The following is a 23,341-nucleotide window of genomic DNA, read 5'->3' on the forward strand; positions in this document are numbered from 1 at the left end:
CAGAACAACATGTGGCCTTGTGGCCACATCTTTAACTTGAAACCTAGGGACTTGATTAATCTGATCTTTCTCATTTTGGCAAAATTCATGGTCCCTGTGGAAAAGCATTTTATTGTTCCAATGCTTTAGGTACTTTATCTGCCAATATTTGCTATTACGGAACTGGCTTAATCACTGTATAAAACCAGCAAAGGTTCTGTTCTCAATTTCTTGTATTAGCATTAGAGGCGTAGTTATTGGATGTTAGAACTACAGCTGTTTTATTGTTTGTTGCTAGATTAGTGGATTTAAACATATGTGTAGATAGTGACAAAACGGCATTAAGGTTAACACTAGCACATCATAAAGCAGACACAGTTACAATACCTATTGCGGACAATCTTTAAGAATTATTTTCCAGTGTTAACTATGACTACACTTTGGTAGTTATGTTTCAAACAAAAAACTCTTCTACTGATATACTAAATCTGTGGTTTCTTTTCGAACAGTGGATACTTAAAATAAAGTGGACACTGAGTTATTGTGCTTATCTCCAACTCTTCTTTAGTTTTACAATTTAGCTTTTACATGTGTATATATTGTACAACCTAATTAGTAGCAAATGCCACCAGAATACAAAAATGGTATTATACAGCCATAATACAAGATTACCCTATATTTATTTGTGTACTTTATATGAGGTGCTAAATATTGCAAAATGTATAAATTAAATGAATTTACTTTAAAACTGTTGACCCACTTCTAAGTTCCATTTTTGTGCAATTCTACAAAAGAAACAACATAATTTGAACATGATGTCAAATCTCCTTCCCTCCCACACATCCATATGTGGGATATTAAACTCCTTTAACTATTGTGACAAAATGTATGTGATGCCCTATGTTTTCAAGCAGTATGCATTAACTTTGTTGTTTACTTTAATTTTTCAGGCCAAAAGCTTCCCAAAGCTCTATTATTTGGCCATATTTAGAGTTAAGCTTAAATTCATGGTGGAAAAGTGCAGGAGTATATTGTCGTTCATAGTTTTTCCATCACAGGAACATCTCTTCCCTGTGGATGAACCCATTTTCCCACCAGCACACTCCCCCACACCTCCAAAAATATACAGGGTGTACCTTTTCGTAATCCACCTCAAAATCTCATTTATTCTAAGATTCAATTTGTTTGCTTTTGGTTGAACATGACCTACATGGCATTGTAAATATCTAAATACTTGTGAATTTGTGGGTTTCTTCCATGTTTTACCTACCACTTTATAAATGTGATTTTCAATCAGAAATGTTCACTTGTCATATTTTTAGCATACCCTACCAACCATATCTATGCACCCAAAAAATGTGAGTTGAAATCCCCCCGTTTGTGTTTTCAGTTTTTTAGGCATTTAGTATAGTATTTTAAAATACTCATTCTAAAACTTATCAATGTACACTTGACAGAAAAAGTAAGTGATCCAACAACATAAGTGTGTCTTGATGTGGGTCAAAACAGCTGATACAATCCTATTCAGAATGTCCTCATCCCAGTTTGTAAACACTGCCCCTCAGGATTAGGAAAAGAAGAGACTATTTTGAGCAACATGACTGGCCCAGAAATGTAATACTCATATTTACATTATAACCATGAATGTGTCCTTGTGTAACACAACTGGTGCTCATGTAAAGCGCTCTGATACCTTCGGGTCAAGTTCGCGCTATATAAAATTCAGAGAAAAAAAAGAACAGACACTTATCCAGAGGTAAATCAGAGAATAAGCATCAGGTGGAACACCAGCAGGATGTGTAAACAGCACTCCATGGACTAGCTAAGACGTTGGATTAAGCCTTCACCTTTTGACAGGGTGGATGTACTGTTTCGCCAAAGCCTAAGTGTGACAACAATCTACTTCTGGTTCACATTTATGTTTCAGAAGGAAAACTAAAAGGGTCAAGAATATAAGCAAAATAAATAAGACATGGTGGAAATATTAAGGAAAGAAAAAAATGTGGGTTCTGTCTACATTCTAGCACAAGATGTATTATGTGCGAATGATGGATAGATTTGCTCTAATCATGGGGACGGAGAAGTTTTGGCACTTGATTAGTGTGATGAGATTTCTTCCTAAAAAGAACATAATCCATCACAAGAGGAGGCCGTGGCCAGGATCAACATGCCATAGCTGATTTACACAACTTTTTCTAATTATCCTCTGTGAAACAAAAACAACAGAATTACATTTCAGTAACACTGCCTTCCTTGTATATGGAAGCATATGTGGTAAGTAGAATATAAGTCAACCAGCTGGGTTAGAAAAAGATAACAACAAGCAGATATTAAGCTTAGAAACTGATTATTACTTTAAAATGTTTTCAGGGACAGCAACTGTGGAAGACTTAGTCTATGCTGAGTGAGGGGCCACTGTCTTAAGTAACAGTCTGATTCGCAATAACCCAAAGGGTGGAAATTGAATGTCTTGGATAAGCCGACATGAATGCCCATTGGAAATCCCACAGTAAAATGTGAATTAAGTGCAATGTGTTCTCTTACACTCCACTACAAAATGATGACCCTGTACTAGGATGACTTTCATCCCACCACAAAATATGGAGATGTCGCTCTGTGAAGATCATGAAACGTGAAACCAGTGGTGGGGGACTCTTCTATACCACTACTAAATGTGTTTTTGTTGTTGTGGGTGGGCTCTTACATCAAGGAAAAATGAGGAGGCAGGTACTTGGAAACTTATATTCCACCATAAAATGTGGATGTACTGTTGGGTGGGAGCTCCTGCAACCCACCTTGAAATATGGAAGCAGTTCTATTGGGATCTCTTATATCCATGTTGAAAGGTGGATCCAGTACTATTGGGAAATGTTACACAGACCTTAAAATGTGGATTCAGTGCTCTGTAGATATTACATCCCACTGGGAAATGTAGATGCAGTGCCGAAATGTGGATGCAATGTTGAGTGGAGATCTTACACCTCAGCATGATATGTGGTTCCATGGCTGGGTCTAAACTGGAATGGCATGGTGTGGAAAAAAGCAATAGATTGAGGCCCATATCTCTGTACTGGGGTGAATGTTTGACATTGTTCTGCATTCCGTCCATCAATTGTTCTTTTTGCATTTGTCACCCTAAGTGGGACGGGTATGCTCAGAGGTTGGTCCCCTGCTCTCCAAATACACTTCCAGCTTCCACTGGAGTTAAGCTAGGCTGGCTGATGAGGGGTGATACCCCGAAACCGGCCCCAGGATGCTTGTTTCCGGTCCAGGGAGGACCATGCTTGGCAGTTCGGGCTGGATTGTTCCCATGGGAAGCAGTGTCAAGGCTGATTGGCAAATGGCTGGGTCCAAACTGGAATGGCATGGGGAGCAAAAGAAAGATGGAGTTAGGTCCAGATCTCTGTAATGGTGGTGAATGTTTGACATTGTTCAGCATTTCCTCCATCAATTGTTCTTTTTTCATTCCTCATGTCGCTCAAATATCACAGTAAAATGTGCCTTCAGTGCTGTGGAGACTTTAACTTCATAAACTAAAATGTGGAGGGAGTATATTGTTAAGCTCTTGCGTTCCATCTTGAAATATGGATACAGTGTTGTGGAAAGTTCCTGTATCCTGATTCCTACTTTGAAATTTGGAAGCATTGCAAATGGGAGATCTTACATCCCACCATTAAATGTAGTGGCACTGCTGTGAGGGGTGTTACATTAAAGTAAAATATTGATTGATTGATTGAGGACTTTTATATCCCACAATAAAATGTGGATGCAGTGTGTGGGAAGCTCTTTTATCCCTCCTCAAAATATGAATGCAATGCTGAGGGTAGCACTTACATACATCTTAAAATGTGGCTTTGAGGATCAGTTCTCTAGAAAGATCTTGTATCCACCTTCAAATGTGGACTGAGGGGTATGGGAAGATCTTACGTACCGCTGTCAAAATTTGATTCAGCGCTTTGGTGAGCTCTTGTCCTCCCTCCCGCCCTCCATGAAATATGGATGCTGTGCTGTGGGGAGGTCTTTTATGCTTCTTGAAATGTGGATATATCACTGTTTGTGGATCTTAAATCCACCTTCAAATGTGGATTCTGTGCTGTGGGGGGATCTAACAACCCACTGAGAAATGTGGATGCAGTGTTGTGGAAAGCAAGGGTGAGGGGAGATCTTACACCCCTCTATCAAATGAGTTTCCATTGCACAGGGGACTCTTCTATCCCTGTCAAAGTGGCTGAAGTCCTGTGGAGGCTCTAGTATCCCAAACTGGATATAGTTTGGGATATACTAGATGTAGCATTTATGGGAGCTCGTGCATTCCACTCCTAAATGTGGATAAAGCACTGTGGAGTGTTCTTGCGTCTTAGCTTGATAAATGGAAACATTGCTAAGTTGAGCTCTTACACTCCACCATCAAATGTGGTGGTAATGCTGCGAGGGGTCTTACATCCAAGTATAATAATGATTGATATCCCACAATACAACTTGGATCCAGTGTGTTGGGAGCGCTTCATCTCACCTTAAAATATGGACGTAGTGCTGCGGGAGCTCTTACAAAATATGGGACAGTGTGGATCAGTGCTGTTGAAAGAGCTTATATACACCTTAAAATGTGGACACAGTACTATTATAAAACCTTACATACTGATGTCAAATTTGGATTCTGTGCTATGATGAGTCCTTGCACTCCACCTCCCACCCTTGAAATGTGGATTAAGTGCCGTGAAGAGATCCTGCATTCTACTTTGTACTAATGAGGCAGTGCATAGGGGAAATCTAACATTTCACTTAGAAATGTAAGTTCAATGCTCTAAATCCCTTGAGAATGCAAATTTACACACCCGCAGTGTAGTTCTCCCTTGCTGGTTTTTGGAAAACCTCTCCGAGGCTGTTCTGGCAGCTTAAAAATCCTGCATTAAAACTGCCCAACATAATCCAATACATTACCCTTAAAAGTGCACGCCTGGTGTTTTTATGGGAGTAAACAAGGATGAACACATTTATAGATGGCAAAAAACTCCTTCTTTTAAGTTTACATATAAATATGTATTGCCCTTGCATCCCAACAGCTCATGTTTTGCTGGTTTGCCCCTTTTATTTTAGGATGAATTCCTTATTGAGATGCCAATCTAAAAATATCTTACATGCATGTAACATTTGTGTAAAGGAAATAAAGTATGGCTGTAAGGATTGAGGTGGCAACAGAGAGCCCGGATATAGATGTTTCCAAATTCCAGATGTAGTGGAAGTAGCATCACACATTATTTGACCCTCCAAAGACATCAATCTGTTGCCCACTTGCACCATCATGAGCCAATCTTCAGACTCTTATTTACTACTGATGAGCCATAGGTGCATTTCCGTTCCCTTGACATCGCAAGTCTACCTGCGCAATCAGCATCACAGAATGGGCCACACAAACATCTGCTGCCTATGTTTAATAATGGTAGTGCCCCTGTGATGCCAAAATGAGAAGGAAGGTGTCAACTGCACCACCAGCACTTGGCACCTGAAATTTTAACAGGGGGCAGATTCTGAAAAATTGCGGATGAAAAGTCTCACATAAAAAAGCTTGTAAACAAAAATGTCAAAGTCTACTCTTTCATTGAGAAATCTCACCCAAACATTTTTTGCAAGCATTGTTAGACAAAGGCAAGTTTTGAAATGGTGAAACAGTCAGTAATTCATCAAGTTCTGAAGTTTCGTCCCTAGGCAAACTTGAGCTTAGCAAAGTTTTTTATTTGCTGAAATCCAACACAGTTCTCAGAAAACAATGAACCATGACAATGTCTCACATGGCAAAGTCAAGTACGGAAAGTGGGTGCGGTTACTCCACTCTAAACAGGGAAGGGCAGTCGTCACTATGACCTGACAGCCAAGTGGCGGGTAAGCTCATCACATGTTATCAGGTTAATCGTTTCTAAGAGTGGAGTCAGCTGAGGCTCCAACAGTCTAAATCTATCACATCCCTGACTCTAAATAGAGCTGGAAAACCTGAATTTGGCACTCAGGTCCACATTGGTCTGTATCAGAGCAAACACTGCTATTTTCCAATGATTGTGTGTTTTGATTCATATCAAAGAATCCAGACCAGAAGTGGGTGAATTGCAGTCAGTGTTCATTACTGTCTATCACAAGAAGCATATGACATTAAATGTGTATTTATTTTTACCCAATCATAGACTTTTCCCAATTTCTAAACAGTGTGACTGAAGGACTAACCAACTTTATAATCATATTACAGTCTGGTCCTGGAAGTGACAATGACTAAATCTGCACCAGTCTACGCGTTTTAGAGCTTTGGATTGGGGATTTGGATCTGTAATAAGTAGAGTATGAAAATTCACAAATTTGCTGTTGCATAAATACGTGACATTTTCGAAAAATTACAACAAATTCCACAAAATAAAGCAAAATGGAAATCCTCCATTGAACTTTTATTTTTGTACGAAATGCAATCTTGTGTCTATATTAGCCCTGGAAGTGCAATTCGCTTTAAAAATAGTTGCAAAAACACGTGTGTTAAACAAGTGACCGCAAGTTACTCGGATGTTCCAAATGTTCCCTCAAATCCTGCGCTATAATTTTGCTGTTAACACAGCATGATTACGCAATGTTGCATAATAGCATCATTTTAGGATTTCACATAACAAACTTAAATTCTGAAATTCCTCAAATTACATGAATTAAACTGATGTAATTTTAAATTCACCCAGGCGTAGTAGTAAAATTATCTCTTATGTGTCAGTGTGTATTTATTAAACTCCTAATATATACATGCTATTTGGAAAGCAAACAGCTTTATTCAAACTCATATTAATATTGCTACATTTTACAAACTAAGGAAACAGTAACTTACAAAAGTCATACAATAAAAATGTCGCTGAAAACCAATCTCTATTCTGCATGAAAGTTTCAAAGCATCTTCATATTTAAAGAAATGTTGCTTACAAAGTCTACCTGAAAGCACCCGGGTTATGACTGTGAGAGATCTTATTGGTGTTTCAAGACTAGAGCAAATTAAATTTGTGTCCCATCACAGCCAATAGAAAAAACCCTGGTTGGACATTGATTGTCATTAGTTGAGGTCAATGGGGCTTTATAATATAAAAGCATACCTTGTTTGACTTACTCCTCTTAGCTGAGCCTAACATCTCTACAATGCCTATGAAATGAAAGTTTGAGGACACACAAGGGAAGAGTGCACATTAATCAATGATTAGGATGCAAACAGAACCACTTCACCTTACCCTAACACCAACAACAACCAACATTATGGAGAAGCTATCACATAAAGACAAGAAGGCGGTTGTTAATGCTCTTGTCCGAACTCTTGTTCCACAAGGGAACAGGGTCAATACAAGTTTGAGTACCGCTTTAGAATATACAGAGGAGTTCCCAACAAGAAGAAGGGTCAGCTTCATAGAGCTCAGGGCCATGCTGTCCATCTGATCCTTGGCTTGAAGCACACAAATCATATTTCAGCAAGTCTGATGACCCATTGCTGACGTCCAATCAAAAAATTCAAGACCTTTCTTCAAGTCACAATATCCATTGTGGTTGATCAACCTCCTACATGTCCAATGTGAACTGCCAAAACAACCAAGCAGATACCAAGAACTGGTCTGGTTCCCAGACCTGATTTTGATCTTGAAAAGTATAGCAAAGTCTATCCCATGGTTCACTCTCAGTTGTTTTAACTCTCTGCACTACCGTTCTTTAGATTTCAACTGGCTGAACACATCTATATACACATTTAAGTAATTCACAGTTACATTTCAATCTTTGTTATGTGTGTGATTAATTGCCTGCCCTAATTTTTCTACACTTTTTAGGCAACCCTCAGAATGATGTCTTTTGGATCATACCTTTCAAGACTCTGTATTACGTCATTATTGTGTTTGAACTCAAAATGAGGCTGTTTTGCATTGAAACATAAAGAATTGGAAACAACTAGTGCTCCTGTCGAGTGAAGACCATCTCACTAATTGTGAAGGTGATTCAAGGTCAGGTCCATTATTGTGTACTGGGAAACTGACCGCGACATCCAAGTCATTGAGTATTGTCTGCTGAAGGGACACTATCCGTCTCTCTTTGTGTTTCACCCAGCTTTCAGACAAAAGTTGAAAAACTAGCACACACATGCACACACACTCGCACCCCCACATAATGAAATGGTGAAGACCAAGAAGAAACTCCTCGTGTTTCTACTTTGTTGGTGATATGATACAACATTCCAATTGTATTGAATTTTGGTCAATACATTCTACGGTGATCACACCATAGCAACAGTAAAACAATAATACTGCCCCTGTTCTAAGCACAATGGATGAAAAAGGCAGACATATTCCAGTTCAGCCTCTCACCAAGGTTTACACAAGGCCTGTGAATGTGGATGCTTGCTTGAACAAGAATAACATTCCCATGCAACAGGGTCGCAGCCGCCCACCCTGGAGAGGAAGCAGCAAGTCTGCAAAAACCAGAAGAGATTGCTAGTAATAACACAATATTCTCTACATGCTATTTTCTTTCACCCCTCTGCGCCTGCCAAGCCCGCATTCTCACCAAGGCTGACCACAGGTGTATTTTTCCTTGTAATGTCTTGAACGCCCTTTTATTTGCACAGACCCCTAATGGAGGCTCTGGCGTTGTGGACATGCAATTTCTTGCTCTAATCAGCATAAATGATAGGTTTCGCCTTACATTGGATGAGGGTCAAAAACTGCTTATAAAATGCATTCATTATTGAGTTACTCCATACGTCTTACATAGATAGTGAGCAACAGGGTGGAGGAAAGCAGAACACACTAACGTAAAACATCGTCTTGAGAATAGTACTCTAAATCATAGAGAACATAAGCTAATATTATAGGAGCCAAGATTTGGGGAACTGTAACACAAAAACATCTAAACACTAATACAGATAATTTTGTAAAATAAGTATGTCTTCAGCTCTCTTAAACTAGTCCATATGGCCAGGGCAGATTTTAATTTCTAAAGATAATGGTCCCTAGACAGTTCCAGATACTTTTCAAATAAATAAATATAGACTAAATAGTTGCAATATTCCTCGTCCAGCCGGACAGAATTTAATATATAATAACAAAATTGACAGTGAATTGTTAAGCAAATTCAAGTGGGACACCACCGGTGTCCTACTACCACACTAAGACAAACCAAACATAGGGGGAGGGGTTTAGGCAAGCAAAAAACGGTATGTGGGTCATGCAATTTGACAGACTGAAATACACGGAATAGACTATTGCTTGAAATTATACATTGTAATTATAGGCATATAGTGTATTATTAAAATACACAAGATGATGGACGGAATGTTGCACAATGACAAAACATTCACCCCCAGTCACAGATCGGGGCTTACTCCATCGTTATTTTGCTCACCAAGCCACCCCAGTTCAGACATGGCTATATGCAAATCAGTCTTTACCCTGTGCCTCATGGGAACAGTCCAGACCGAACTGCCAAGCCATGTCTTTCCTGGACCGGAATCAAGCATCCATCGTTATCCTAATAACAATGGATTAAACCCAGATCTGTGACTGGGGGTGAATGTTTTGCCCTTGTGCAACATTCCGTCTATCATCTTGTGTGTTTTGATATAGTGTATTATTGTCAACGATGTTTCGATCCCTAAGTGGGGATAGAGGGATCATCTTCAGGACATTAAATTCATGCCTTTAAACATTGCAATTCTGTGACAAAACCTCAACTAGGTGATGGTGTCATGAGCGCCCGAGAGTCAAGGCGCGCGACCGGGAGGTCGTTCGGGAGTAATGGTGGTCCCTTAAGTTAGGAAGGAGTCTGAAATGACTCAGGGATACAGTGGAGAATGAATTTTTTCAGGGAAATAATTGGCAGCAGAGTCCGTCCAAAATGAATAACATGGTGGGGGCCGGAATGGGGTCCTCGCATCGGCTGGAGTCAATGCTCGTGGTGAAGATTTTATGGCAAGATCTCAACTGGCCTTAATGGTGCTATCTTAGAAAATCCGGTCTGACTGCATCACAAAACTACTCAGGGAGGATTAAATATGGACACATTCCAAGAAAGGGGGCGTACAAGTGTTATTTTGCCTACTATGTCAAATATTCCTACACATCAGGATACAGGACCATATTCTGTACTGTGATATATATACGAGTGCGGTTCTCAGGCCCGGACTGGCCGTTGCAGGCACCGGGCAATCCCCCGGTCGGCCGCGAGGGTGGGGGCCGGTTTTGGGCCCAAGGGGGCCGGTTTTGTTACAGGGTCGTTTTTTGCAGCATAGCTGCAAAAAGGGCACTGTAACAAAATCGGCCGAAAACCGGCCCTAGCAAAGAGCGCGGTCGCACACCCCAAGCCCGCCGGGGGGAGGGGGGGCCGGCCGAGAACTTTGCCAGGGCCGGTTTCGGTTCCCAGTCCGGCCCTGGCGGTTCTTCTAAAGTGGAATTTTGGAAGCTGAGCGCTGTGTTTTTGCGGGCACCCATTACCGCACGCCGCACCCACCCGTGAGTGCCCTGACTTTCTAGTGGGACAGGGAGCATTGATATATATATATATATATATATATATATATATATATATATGTATGTATATATATATATATATATATATATATATTAAACACACAAGTTAGCCCCGAAAAGAGAGAAGCCACTGACAGTCCATCAATTCATTTTTATTTCTTAGTCGAGCAGTTTGCAAACAGGCTCCCAACAAGAGCGAAAAACCTTCGTGGTGCCAGACGCGTTTCAGGAATTTTCTTCCCTTCCTCAGTGGCTGTCAGGAAAGTAATGCCAAAGCCGCAGTTCGTGTGCACAATATAAATCCAAGACCTGCCCAGGTGGGCGTGGCCACTCTCATAGCCTTCTGGGTCTTGTAGTACAACACGGTGTTTCTCAAGTGAGTCCGCCTTGAACATTACTCCAAATAAAAAGAATGTGTTTCCCAAGTGGGTTGTTGTTCGAAATTGTAGGGCTGCCTGTCCCGCTTTCCAACTGCCCGCTGTGAATTTCTAGTCGGAACAAGGCTGGTTCCGACTCTGCCTCCCAGAGTGTTGACGCTGTCGTTATGTGCATCAGCACGGGCCCACTGACATGCGGTGAACCTCTCTCAAGCGGCTGGGCTCCAACCGCCAATTTATTAAACACACAAGTTAGCCCCGAAAAGAGAGAAGCCACTGACAGTCCATCAATTCATTTTTATTTCTTAGTCGAGCAGTTTGCAAACAGGCTCCCAACAAGAGCGAAAAACCTTCGTGGTGCCAGACGCGTTTCAGGAATTTTCTTCCCTTCCTCAGTGGCTGTCAGGAAAGTAATGCCAAAGCCGCAGTTCGTGTGCACAATATAAATCCAAGACCTGCCCAGGTGGGCGTGGCCACTCTCATAGCCTTCTGGGTCTTGTAGTACAACACGGTGTTTCTCAAGTGAGTCCGCCTTGAACATTACTCCAAATAAAAAGAATGTGTTTCCCAAGTGGGTTGTTGTTCGAAATTGTAGGGCTGCCTGTCCCGCTTTCCAACTGCCCGCTGTGAATTTCTAGTCGGAACAAGGCTGGTTCCGACTCTGCCTCCCAGAGTGTTGACGCTGTCGTTATGTGCATCAGCACGGGCCCGCTGACATGCGGTGAACCTCTCTCAAGCGGCTGGGCTCCAACCGCCAATTTATTAAACACACAAGTTAGCCCCGAAAAGAGAGAAGCCACTGACAGTCCATCAATTCATTTTTATTTCTTAGTCGAGCAGTTTGCAAACAGGCTCCCAACAAGAGCGAAAAACCTTTGTGGTGCCAGACGCGTTTCAGGAATTTTCTTCCCTTCCTCAGTGGCTGTCAGGAAAGTAATGCCAAAGCCGCAGTTCGTGTGCACAATATAAATCCAAGACCTGCCCAGGTGGGCGTGGCCACTCTCATAGCCTTCTGGGTCTTGTAGTACAACACGGTGTTTCTCAAGTGAGTCCGCCTTGAACATTACTCCAAATAAAAAGAATGTGTTTCCCAAGTGGGTTGTTGTTCGAAATTGTAGGGCTGCCTGTCCCGCTTTCCGACTGCCCGCTGTGAATTTCTAGTCGGAACAAGGCTGGTTCCGACTCTGCCTCCCAGAGTGTTGACGCTGTCGTTATGTGCATCAGCATGGGCCCGCTGACATGTGTTGAACCTCTCTCAAGCGGCTGGGCTCCAACCGCCAATTTATTAAACACACAAGTTAGCCCCGAAAAGAGAGAAGCCACTGACAGTCCATCAATTCATTTTTATTTCTTAGTCGAGCAGTTTGCAAACAGGCTCCCAACAAGAGCGAAAAACCTTTGTGGTGCCAGACGCGTTTCAGGAATTTTCTTCCCTTCCTCAGTGGCTGTCAGGAAAGTAATGCCAAAGCCGCAGTTCGTGTGCACAATATAAATCCAAGACCTGCCCAGGTGGGCGTGGCCACTCCCATAGCCTTCTGGGTCTTGTAGTACAACACGGTGTTTCTCAAGTGAGTCCGCCTTGAACATTACTCCAAATAAAAAGAATGTGTTTCCCAAGTGGGTTGTTGTTCGAAATTGTAGGGCTGCCTGTCCCGCTTTCCAACTGCCCGCTGTGAATTTCTAGTCGGAACAAGGCTGGTTCCGACTCTGCCTCCCAGAGTGTTGACGCTGTCGTTATGTGCATCAGCACGGGCCCGCTGACATGCGGTGAACCTCTCTCAAGCGGCTGGGCTCCAACCGCCAATTTATTAAACACACAAGTTAGCCCCGAAAAGAGAGAAGCCACTGACAGTCCATCAATTCATTTTTATTTCTTAGTCGAGCAGTTTGCAAACAGGCTCCCAACAAGAGCGAAAAACCTTCGTGGTGCCAGACGCGTTTCAGGAATTTTCTTCCCTTCCTCAGTGGCTGTCAGGAAAGTAATGCCAAAGCCGCAGTTCGTGTGCACAATATAAATCCAAGACCTGCCCAGGTGGGCGTGGCCACTCTCATAGCCTTCTGGGTCTTGTAGTACAACACGGTGTTTCTCAAGTGAGTCCGCCTTGAACATTACTCCAAATAAAAAGAATGTGTTTCCCAAGTGGGTTGTTGTTCGAAATTGTAGGGCTGCCTGTCCCGCTTTCCACCTGCCCGCTGTGAATTTCTAGTCGGAACAAGGCTGGTTCCGACTCTGCCTCCCAGAGTGTTGACGCTGTCTTTATGTGCATCAGCACGGGCCCGCTGACATGCGGTGAACCTCTCTCAAGCGGCTGGGCTCCAACCGCCAATTTCTTTTTATTTGGAGTAATGTTCAAGGCGGACTCACTTGAGAAACACCGTGTTGTACTACAAGACCCAGAAGGCTATGAGAGTGGCCACGCCCACCTGGGCAGGTCTTGGATTTATATTGTGCACACGAACTGCGGCTTTGGCATTACTTTCCTGACAGCCACTGAGGAAGGGAAGAAAATTCCTGAAACGCGTCTGGCACTACGAAGGTTTTTTCGCTCTTGTTGGGAGCCTGTTTGCAAACTGCTCGACTAAGAAATAAAAATGAATTGATGGACTGTCAGTGGCTTCTCTCTTTTCGGGGCTAACTTGTGTGTTTAATATATATATATATATATATATATATATATATATATATATATATATATATATATATATATATATAGATATATAGATAGATAGATAGATAGATATAGATATATATCAGTTTTCTTTTTACCTTTTAATTTAAATGTTGTGGGTACCATCTCTTGAAAAGCTTCAATTCCCTTTGACCCTTCCTTTTAAAAATGACTCCAAATTTATATTTATTTAATTTTTACATATTTTAAATTATTTTTTTCCTTTGAGGAAGTTGCACATGCAGTTTGGAATGTGGTGATCAAATCAGTAATATATGTGAAGTCGAGTGAATAATGAATTAGCATCTTGCATATTAGCGTGTGAGATCTTTGATCAATGAAAAGCACACTTGGTCACAATTATGAATGTTAAATCATGAATTTTATATTTTTAATTTGATTTATGAATCATGATCCAGTTACTTTGCTTATCTGATGGTATATTGTACATTGCAGGACTGGTCAATGTATAGGAGTTGGGAGCGACGTATAGATTTGTTTTGTGTAAGAACAAAGGTGTATTTGTCACTTTGACAGTATTTTGTAAAGGTTTATAGTGAGGGAATGAGGGAATGGGTATTTAAATGGAAAGAAAATGGCGCCGCGATCTTGTGGGATCAAGGCCACGTGTGTCGGCCGAAATGCATCATGACAGAATGAGTGTTTATTGCAAATAAATGAAATTTTTTTTAGTTGTTATTTTAAAAACCGCTATTTTATGTATGGAACATTAAACAGTTATTGTAGTTGTCTGTGTTTACATCCTACAGCGCATTAAATCAGACCGTTGGATATTGTAAATACTTGTTTGTTGTTGCTCTTCCAGCTCTATCCTATTACTTCTGCCTTACTTACACAAGTCATGTGCCTTCACATACCTCCAGCAAAACTACTCAACTAACTGAAATCTAACAAATTAGCAAACATTGTATAAATATTAGACTTTTGCAACCTTCCTTGGAAGGAAAGAAAGGTTGCCACTCTGTGTCAACTGCAGCTAACGTGTGCTCCATCCCTCTTCCAGCTGCCTCCACTTAACATAAAATGGAACCGCCCAGTCCGTTAAAAACTGGGGCGGCCTTTCACTAAGTGACAGAGCGTTTACCAGTACTACATCCTACATGTGCTTTCTGAGGTCCACTCCACCTGGATCTGCCTAAACTCCATGGCGTGGAGCTCTCTGCACTCCACCCGACCTGGTGCTGCCGCCCTCATGCCATCCAGATATACCTGCACTCCATCCTGGGTGGAGCTACTGCACTCTTTGCCAGCTGGAGCAGCATGCACTCATTCCCACCTAGAACTGCCTGTACTCCACTCCATCTGGCTTTGACTGCACTCTATCCTATCTGGACCTGCCTGAAGGACATCTCGTCTAGAGCTTTATGCGCTCCATCCTATCAGAGTGGGCCTGCAAACCATCTCGGTGGACCTACCAGCAGTCCACCCTATGTGGACCAACCTGCCCAGAGTACCAGCGGAGCTGCCTGCACTCCATCCAGCATGAGCCACCAGTACTCAAACTCCTGTGGAGCTGCTGCAATCCATCCAAAAGGTGCTGCATGTAGTTCACACCTTCTGGAGCTGCCTGTAATCCATAGCATCTGGAGTTGCCTGCACTCATTACATTCTGGAGTTTGGTATTGATCTGTCCCAGACAGATAGCTATACTCTGTCCCACCTGGAACAATCTGCACTGTTATCTCAGCGTGCACTCTGTATCAGATCGGCTGCTTGCATTCTGGATCGGGGTCGCTATAGTGTCAAGGATTGTGTTATCGTTCCTTCTGCTATTGAATCAGTGCTAAATCCATTGGAACAAGACCCACTTGCACAGCCCTGACTGTATTTAGCCTTCTCTGTGCACATCTAAGCCTTGAATAAAATGCTTAGACGCTCCAGCTGATGAACCGTTCCACATGTGAAGAGTACGAGCAGACACCGATTAGGGTCCTTGAACCGTGCTGTATTTACAGAATCCTTTGGGGTCATCTGGTGTACAGTACTTGGTTAACTGTACTTTAAATTTATATTTCCAAAGCAAGAGTTTCATTATCTTTATGCTCTTCTCGCAGGAATTGATTTAGGGTTGTGTATGTACGCTTCAGCTTTAGGCTCAGGTCTCATTGCCACTGAACAACATATTGCATGCCGGTGCGTTCATCTGTACCGCTTCAAGGATGTGCTTATACAGACAGGGATCTTAATGCTGTGTGTTGTACAAAATAATACTCTTTGTAGACTTCTTGATTGTTGATAAGATGATTTATTTGTCAGAGTAGGAATTAAAGCTACATCCTCCCAGCTGACCAGACCTCAACATAACCAAAGATAATATTTACAACACTGTGCAATTCTTCCTGAGCTTATAGAAGTGTCCCTACTCAGTTACCAATTCCTTACTCTTTATACAGAGCCTACATTTCATGGAAAAAGAGAGAACCGATGTCATTGGACAGTTGTTGTTGAATATACCTCAATGCGGGTGGTCAGCCTCTTGAAGATACACCTCATTTTGTATCTAAGGGAGTTAAGCAACAAGGAGATCTAGTGATGTGCAAACTCAGGACTCACAGTCAGGGATCGCATTCCACCTAGAAAGGCATATGAATGGCCCACAATTCTTCATAAAATTGGTGAACGTTGACCACACGATATGCACTTGAAAGGGCTGTAAAGACTGAAAAGGGGCCAGTGAAGCTGCAGATATGAAAGACAGCCACGCTGGCATTGCTTCATTCTAAGTCAGAATTCTCTGCCACGTTTACAGTCGAGGTTACCAAGAAGCATATGCGGATCATCACTGATAACCACCAGACTTCTCAATCAACGGCGATTTGATTTACCTATAAAAGCATCATTTATTAAAGCAAACCACTATCCAAGACTACAGAATGCAAGCAGATGGTGCAGGTTGAATGCATAAATTGCATTTACATTCAGAACCATACCTTCTCAGCAGGACTGTCTGCAGCCCTTCAAGAATATAGTATAAGTCATTCCCGGCTACATCGAAATCATATGTTTCCTCTGTAGGTGGAGGTTAATTTATGATCTGTTAGAAGGCGGCTCAAAGTGCCAAGAAATACAGTATTGGTAGTCAAGAAAAACTTCAAAGGGCCAACCTCTTCTTTCAGGCAATAAAGTTATGTCTGTGGTACTGATGATTTCCAATATAAAAGTGTCCGCCCAATCATATCTGTTACATCTGAAGAACCGAGAAACGGCGGATGACTGGGAATATCTCTTTCATGAAATTATTTTTTCTAGCAGAGTCATATTTCTTGGAACTGGTGTCCATTCAATTTTCCATCTTTGACTAGCAAGAAAATTGCTCTTAAGATTTAGTAATGAACATTGTCTGGAAAGTGAGGAGGGAGACCTCCTTGAAGAAAGGCCAGCCGGAGCAGCAGCCAGAACAAACCAATGATTTTTTAAAAAAGATTTTGATTGCCACAATGCCTTTATAGAATTAATCCAGTTTTGTTCTTCGTTATATGTGGTTAAAAGCCCTTGCATGCTGGAATTGAACTCTAACACACTCTAAAAAATCTAAACCAGACTGCAATAGGGCATCAACTCAAAAAGAGGGACTAGGGTCTTTTTTAGAGGTCCAGCATACATGCCCCAACAGCATAGATACAAAGAGGTGTGCAGTTCCTAACTGGTACGGGTGGACAAGAGGGTTGGGGGTTATAGGTCCTCACTGGTTACAGGGGGAACGGGGAATTCCTCCTGTTGGAATTAGGGCCCTCACACACCCGGCTGGGTGTCATGTTTCATCATAGGCGTGCTCCGCGTTAGGTCGGCGCTGTAATACATGACGGGCTCCCTATGAGGGGCTCTTTGGCGGAGATCTCTTATTCCAATTAGCCGTTTGGTGCCGTGGTGGTGAGAGGGCTATATGTGTAGATGCAGGAGGCGAAGGTGAATGAACCAAGGGAAGTTAAAATAAATTGGAAATCCCAGAGAAACCAAGTTTAATCAATTGGGCTCCCAACAAGGTTAAAAGCAAGGCAGCGCACGTCTGAAGTGATGTAGCAGAATTGGCGCTCTATCAAGTGGTCAACATGTTTCTCGCCTAATAGTCCTTAGCTCTAGTGGCGATTTGTCAGGACCAGTATAAACAAATCTATCTACACAGTAGGTGGTTGTCTGGTGAAGTGACCCTGATAAACCAACCTAGAAAACCTACAGTGGTCCCTGGCAGCGAGTGGGTAGGTTGGATGACTATGTTGGAACGGAGAAAACAACACTAGTGTTTCCAAGTGTAATCCTACCGGGAGTCCAAGGCATAAACTGCCAACCCAACTTAGGTTGGCCATTCAATTACAGGTACACCACTGTAGGTTTTCTAGGTTAATTTATCAGGCACACTTCACCAGAGAACCACCTACTGTGTAGATAGATTTGTTTACAGTGGTCCCGAAAAATCGCCGCTAGAGCTAAGAACTAATAGGCGAGAAACATGTTGACCACTTGATATAGCGCCTATTCTGATTTGTTTGATATACTTTCCAGTGTGAAAAAGGCCAGAAAAACAGGCACGATAGGCTGGTGGGAATAAGACTCTAGATAGGGATACCTTGACCTCTGTTGTGTTGCTTATAAAAACAAGAGTGGGATACCATGCGTGATTCAAGCGAAGAGTATAATAAGTGATAGAGCAGCAAGTCAGCATCAAGCGCTTGTCCTACTTTCCCTAATCCAGAAAGTGAGCAGACCTAATATCAATGATGTCCTTTACTTCCGCTACAGACACCCAAGTTGTCTATCCAGGGAGCATGTTGAACCATTGGCACAGCGATTACTTTGAAGATTGAAATAGATACTTTCCTATTCTTACACTACCTTTTCAACTTTGAGTGCAAAATCTGGTATATGAATCTTTTTGTCCAGAGAGACTTTCTGGCCCTGAAAGCTGTACAAAGTGATCAGGTGCATATAGTCTGGGATTTACTGTTACTTGGATTAGATCCCTTGTAAATAGGCACAACTACTTAGAAGTAAAATAAAAGTTAAAACAACAGAGATCTTTTTCATATATCAAAAGGAACAGAAGTCAAGCATACCCTCTTAGCGTGTCCTGTCCTCTCCGCCGTACTCTGTTTGCTGTTTGTCTGTCTTCGTAGCCCGCAAATCTGTCAGCCTGCAGATCTCCTTGCTCTGGTTGCCCTTGGACTTGCTCCAAATGGTAAAGTGCAGTCCATCCAAGCATGAACCTGGCCAGCCATAGAACCCCCATGACGGAAACAGTCTGGGGACCCCACTACGCCCTGGACACCCACTCTCAGTGGGAAACGGGAATGGTGCCGTAAGGGACGGCAGGCAACCCTGAGCCTGGAAGCCGTGCCAGTCCTGATGGGTTCGGTGCCAGGCTGAAAAGAGAATACAGATACAAAGAAAGGAGTTAGAACAGCATAAAGTATTTTCAATCTTAGAATTTAACTTGGTAAACTTAGGGTTCTAAAATTACACGCTCTGCTCTCACTTTTTTGAGAGTGATTCTTTTATCTAAAATGTATACATCAAAATGGTGTGCACTCAACTCCTCTTTCCCATAATTGGTAACCACTCAGACACTACGTTCCACATGATAAAGACACGCTTTGCATTTTATAAATATATATATATATATATATATATATTTTTTTTTTGTCCTCATATTCGCCCTTGGTGACCATATAGTAACAGAAAGATAGAGGAGATGACAGGAACACTGACCCAGATATACTGGGGGGGGGGGATATTAACGATTCCTACCGGAGTACCCCGCAATGCAAAGCATCAACCTCTTATTCGTCACGTGGTACCATCTAGGCTAACATGCTGCTATATAATACCCACTTCGTAACCGAAATCACCCTTGTAGGGTATGTGTAGCCAAAGGGGACCAGTTGAGGAGACCCTTCCAAGCAGCGTAATCATAGGACATGGGGGGAAAAAACAAAAAAAAACCCATGCTAGTATATTCCATGATTACCAATTCAATAGAAGCCAAAATCTTCTCTTATTTGGGTTCCCAGCTCTGATCACATCTAATTTTGACATCTGTAGCATAGACGCACGCCAATCTGTTAAAAGTGGAGGTGCCTTATCTTTCCATCGTTTACATATTTCTCTTCTAGCCAGCAAACAGCCATAGAAGACCAATTTTTTACCCATGCCACAAAGCTCTGGTAAAATGCCACAAAAGACTAACACTGGGCAAGGACTGACTTGAGACCCTACCGCCAAGGAGAGGGACACGCAGATCTCATTCCAGAATGATGTTAGGGATGGACACTCAAAAAACATATGTAGATCTGATGTGGCTACCAAACCGCATCTGGGACAAGCAACCAGAGCGTTATTAGGAAATTTTGATAAACGTAATGGAGAATAGTACGCCCTATGCAATGTGAACAGATGGTTGCGACGAAGCCATTTAGGTTTCACAATGTCCCCCAAAATTTTAAACGATTCTAGCCACAGACTCTCCATATCAATATTAGTGATATATGTTTCCCAGAGCGAGTGGGGGAGCAAAAATTCACCATCAGTCTCGTCTATCATGAGGTTATACCAAAATGTGATCTCTTTCTTAAAAGGTAATTTATCTATCAGATGGGATACCAGATTGCTCTCAGCACCTATTTTAAATCTGCCCCTACCCTGACTTTGAGCATGAGCCCAGCTCTGAATTTGAAGGTATTTAAATCTTGAGAAACGCGTTCCTATTATTGAACTCAAAGCCTCCCATGAAAATAAAGTACCTTCGACAAACAGGTCCCCCCATGATGTAAGACCTGCCTCTCTAACAGGTAGAGCTAGACTATCCAAGAGCCAAGAGGGAGAGCCCGGAGAATCCCAAAGTGGAGCCCTACTATGATAGTAATCAAGTTTGAGTGCACGTCTAAAATTACCCCATGTTCTAGCTAGATTCCTCAATACCTTTAACTTGACTTTCTTAAAATATTTGGGGTCACCAAACTTTAACAAAAAATTCGCAGGCCTAACTTTTTCCCCTTTAAGAAGTGCTGAAAATAGTTTCCCACACCCAGTGCAATTAGGGGTCTTTAAATGCATCCTGACGTGAGAGAGTTGAAAGGCCCAACCATAATACTGCAAATCTGGTGCCGCCAGCCCCCCTTTTTCTCGGCGACGTCTTATCTTCTTCCAGGCCAATCTGGGTTTATGACGGTTCCATATAAATGTGTTTATTTCGGCTTGGAGTTTTGCAATCATGGATGGATCAAAAAAGAGAGGGATAGTGCTAAACAGAAACATAATCTTAGGTAAAATAGTCATTTTAACCAGGTTGGACCTGCCTAACAGGGAGATAGGGAGAGCTGACCATGTTCTCATCAACCTACGACACTCCTTAGCCACGAGAGCAAAATTTAAGGGGACGATCTTATTAATATCTGCATAGATGTTTAAACCCAAATACATCAGGATAGAGCTAGGCTGTGCCCCTGCCACCGGCACAGGATGATTCCAAACCATGATATCAGTTTTAGAAGCGTTGACTTCATAGCCGGATACTGCCCCAAACTCTTCTGCAATGGCTATCACTGTTGAAAACGCCGAGCTCAACTCGGATGAGAAAATGAGAACATCATCGGCATATAATGCGACTTTCCGCTCCCACCCTTCAAAAATAAAAGGTTTAATATTAGGGTTGTCACTAATTAATTGGGCAAAAGGTTCTATATATAAATCAAACAAAAGAGGGGAAAGGGGACACCCTTGGCGGGTTCCGCACGTAATACTAAATGGCTCTGTTAGTTCCCCATTAACCGCTTCAGCGCGGCGCAGATTCCTGCGCTGTGCTGAACGTTCCATTGAGCCAATGGAACGATGACGGAACGGTTCTGTCATGAGCACAGCTCAACCGTCGCTCATGACGGAACCGTTCTGTCATAAGCATGGAAGGGGTTAACCAATAATGAAGCGGAAGGGTCTTTGTATAAAAGTTTTACAGCCCGCCTAAAATTATCACCTAAGTTAAACTTTTCCAGGACCTCCGATAGGTATACCCAATTTACCCTATCAAAGGCCTTTGTGGCATCGAGCGTGAGAACTGCCAGAGGAAGAGATGCAGACGTGGCCATGTCTATTGCGCCGATGAGGTCATAGGTCAGCTCATATAGCTGCCGGTCCTTTACAAATCCCTTCTGGTCCAAGTGCAGGATGTTGTTTGCCACCGCTCCCAATCTATTTGCTAGCACCGAAGCAAAGATTTTATAATCTGTGTTGAGAATTGAAATCGGCCTATATGACCCACAGTTAGTTGCTGGTTTGCCCGGCTTAAGGATCAAAGTTATGGAGGCCCTATCCCAAGAAGTGGGGGGCAAAGCACCTTCCAGCAGGATATTATTAAACATGTCCGTTAGGTAGGGAAGAATTGTTGAACAGATTACTTTATAGATTTCGGATGGTAACCCGTTGGGTCCTGAAGCCCTACCTTTTTTGCTATTTAGAACAGCCGACCGTACTTCCTCCAATGAGAAAGGGCGCTCCAGGGCGTTTCTTTGTTCTGGTGATAAGGCAGGAAGGGAAATCCCAGACAACCATTCCATTGCATGATTTGGTTGTACATTCTTGTCCTCACGATATATTTCGCTAAAAAAGCTCCTAAAAGCCCCACTAATTCCCTCATCACTAGAGTGTATTACACCATCCTTACTAATGGAACTAATATTATTTCGGACCCTATCTGTCTTCGCCTTCCAGGCCAGGAGCTTACCCGCGCCTTCCCCGTATTCAAAATGGGCCAATTTACTGGCCTCCCATCTCTCCAGGACCCGCACATTCAAGACTGAGGAAAGATCTCCTTTTAAAACCGTTAGCTTATCCTGCAAGTCCTCTAATGTGGCCCCAGATGCTACTGGGTACCTATCGATTTCTGCTTGAACTCCCTCAATCTCCAATTCAAGCGAGGCTACTGATTCCCTGTATATCTTGTTTTTATATGCAGTTTTGTTGGTTAGATACCCCCTTAATGTAGATTTAAACGCATCCCATGTGATGCCAGGTGGGGCAGAGCCCTGATTAATCTCCCAAAAAAACTTAACTTCCTGGTTTAGTGCCTCTATATTGTCAAATGAGGCGAGGATTGATCTATCGAAGGACCAGTTTCTTAGAGAGGCCCTGGACATGACCTCGAGCTCAAGAAGGATGGCTGTATGGTCAGAAAGATGGAAAGGTAAATGACACACTGATTTAACCTGTTTAACCAAGATATGTCTAATCAAAATGAAATCAATACGAGACTGGTGGTGAAATGTATAGTTCCTGAAAGTGACCCCCCTTTGAGACCCATGAAGTGTCCTCCATATATCATTGTAATTTAGTGCTTTCATGTTGTCTAACAAAAAAATCCTATTTATAAATATTAAACATTTCAGTATGATCAAGCATAAAATCATATTTTCTGCCCATTTAAAAACAAGAAAGAATGAAAATAAAAAATTACCCATTAGCCTTACTACATACTATCTAAGAGTGCTGGCAAGTGACAATGAAGCATGATAAGAGAATGCAAATAAATGTGATTAATGCCATACATTTACAATGGTACATTTTCCATTTATGGAAGTCCCTGGCTCTTGCATCATACTGACCTGCTTCAACATACTGATTTCTCGACTCTGTGCTTTTTTAAATAAAATTAAGCATGCAATGCATAATAAGTTATCCAACAACTTTCTCCAACAAGCCAATATGTTCTGTTCACACATTATCAATATTATAGCTAATCTTTGCTTTTTTTATCAAAAGACCACCTCCATTGATTATAGAATCTTGGAAG

General features: G+C 42.1%; 1 protein-coding gene across 1 annotated transcript in view; it reads right to left on the reverse strand.

Annotated features, from left to right (window-relative positions):
• The window catches only part of LOC144798870 (fibrillin-2-like), a 270,888-nt gene that overhangs the window by 226,508 nt on the left and 21,039 nt on the right, over window positions 1-23,341 (reverse strand). Inside the window, exon 2 of the mRNA XM_078669959.1 lies at window positions 18,618-18,923. Within this exon, the coding sequence (XP_078526085.1) occupies window positions 18,618-18,790 (173 nt within the window). The 5' untranslated portion in view covers window positions 18,791-18,923. The remainder of the gene's footprint in view (window positions 1-18,617; window positions 18,924-23,341) is intronic.

Source organism: Lissotriton helveticus, chromosome 12, assembly GCF_964261635.1.
Source record: "Lissotriton helveticus chromosome 12, aLisHel1.1, whole genome shotgun sequence".
NCBI lineage: Eukaryota > Metazoa > Chordata > Amphibia > Caudata > Salamandridae > Lissotriton > Lissotriton helveticus.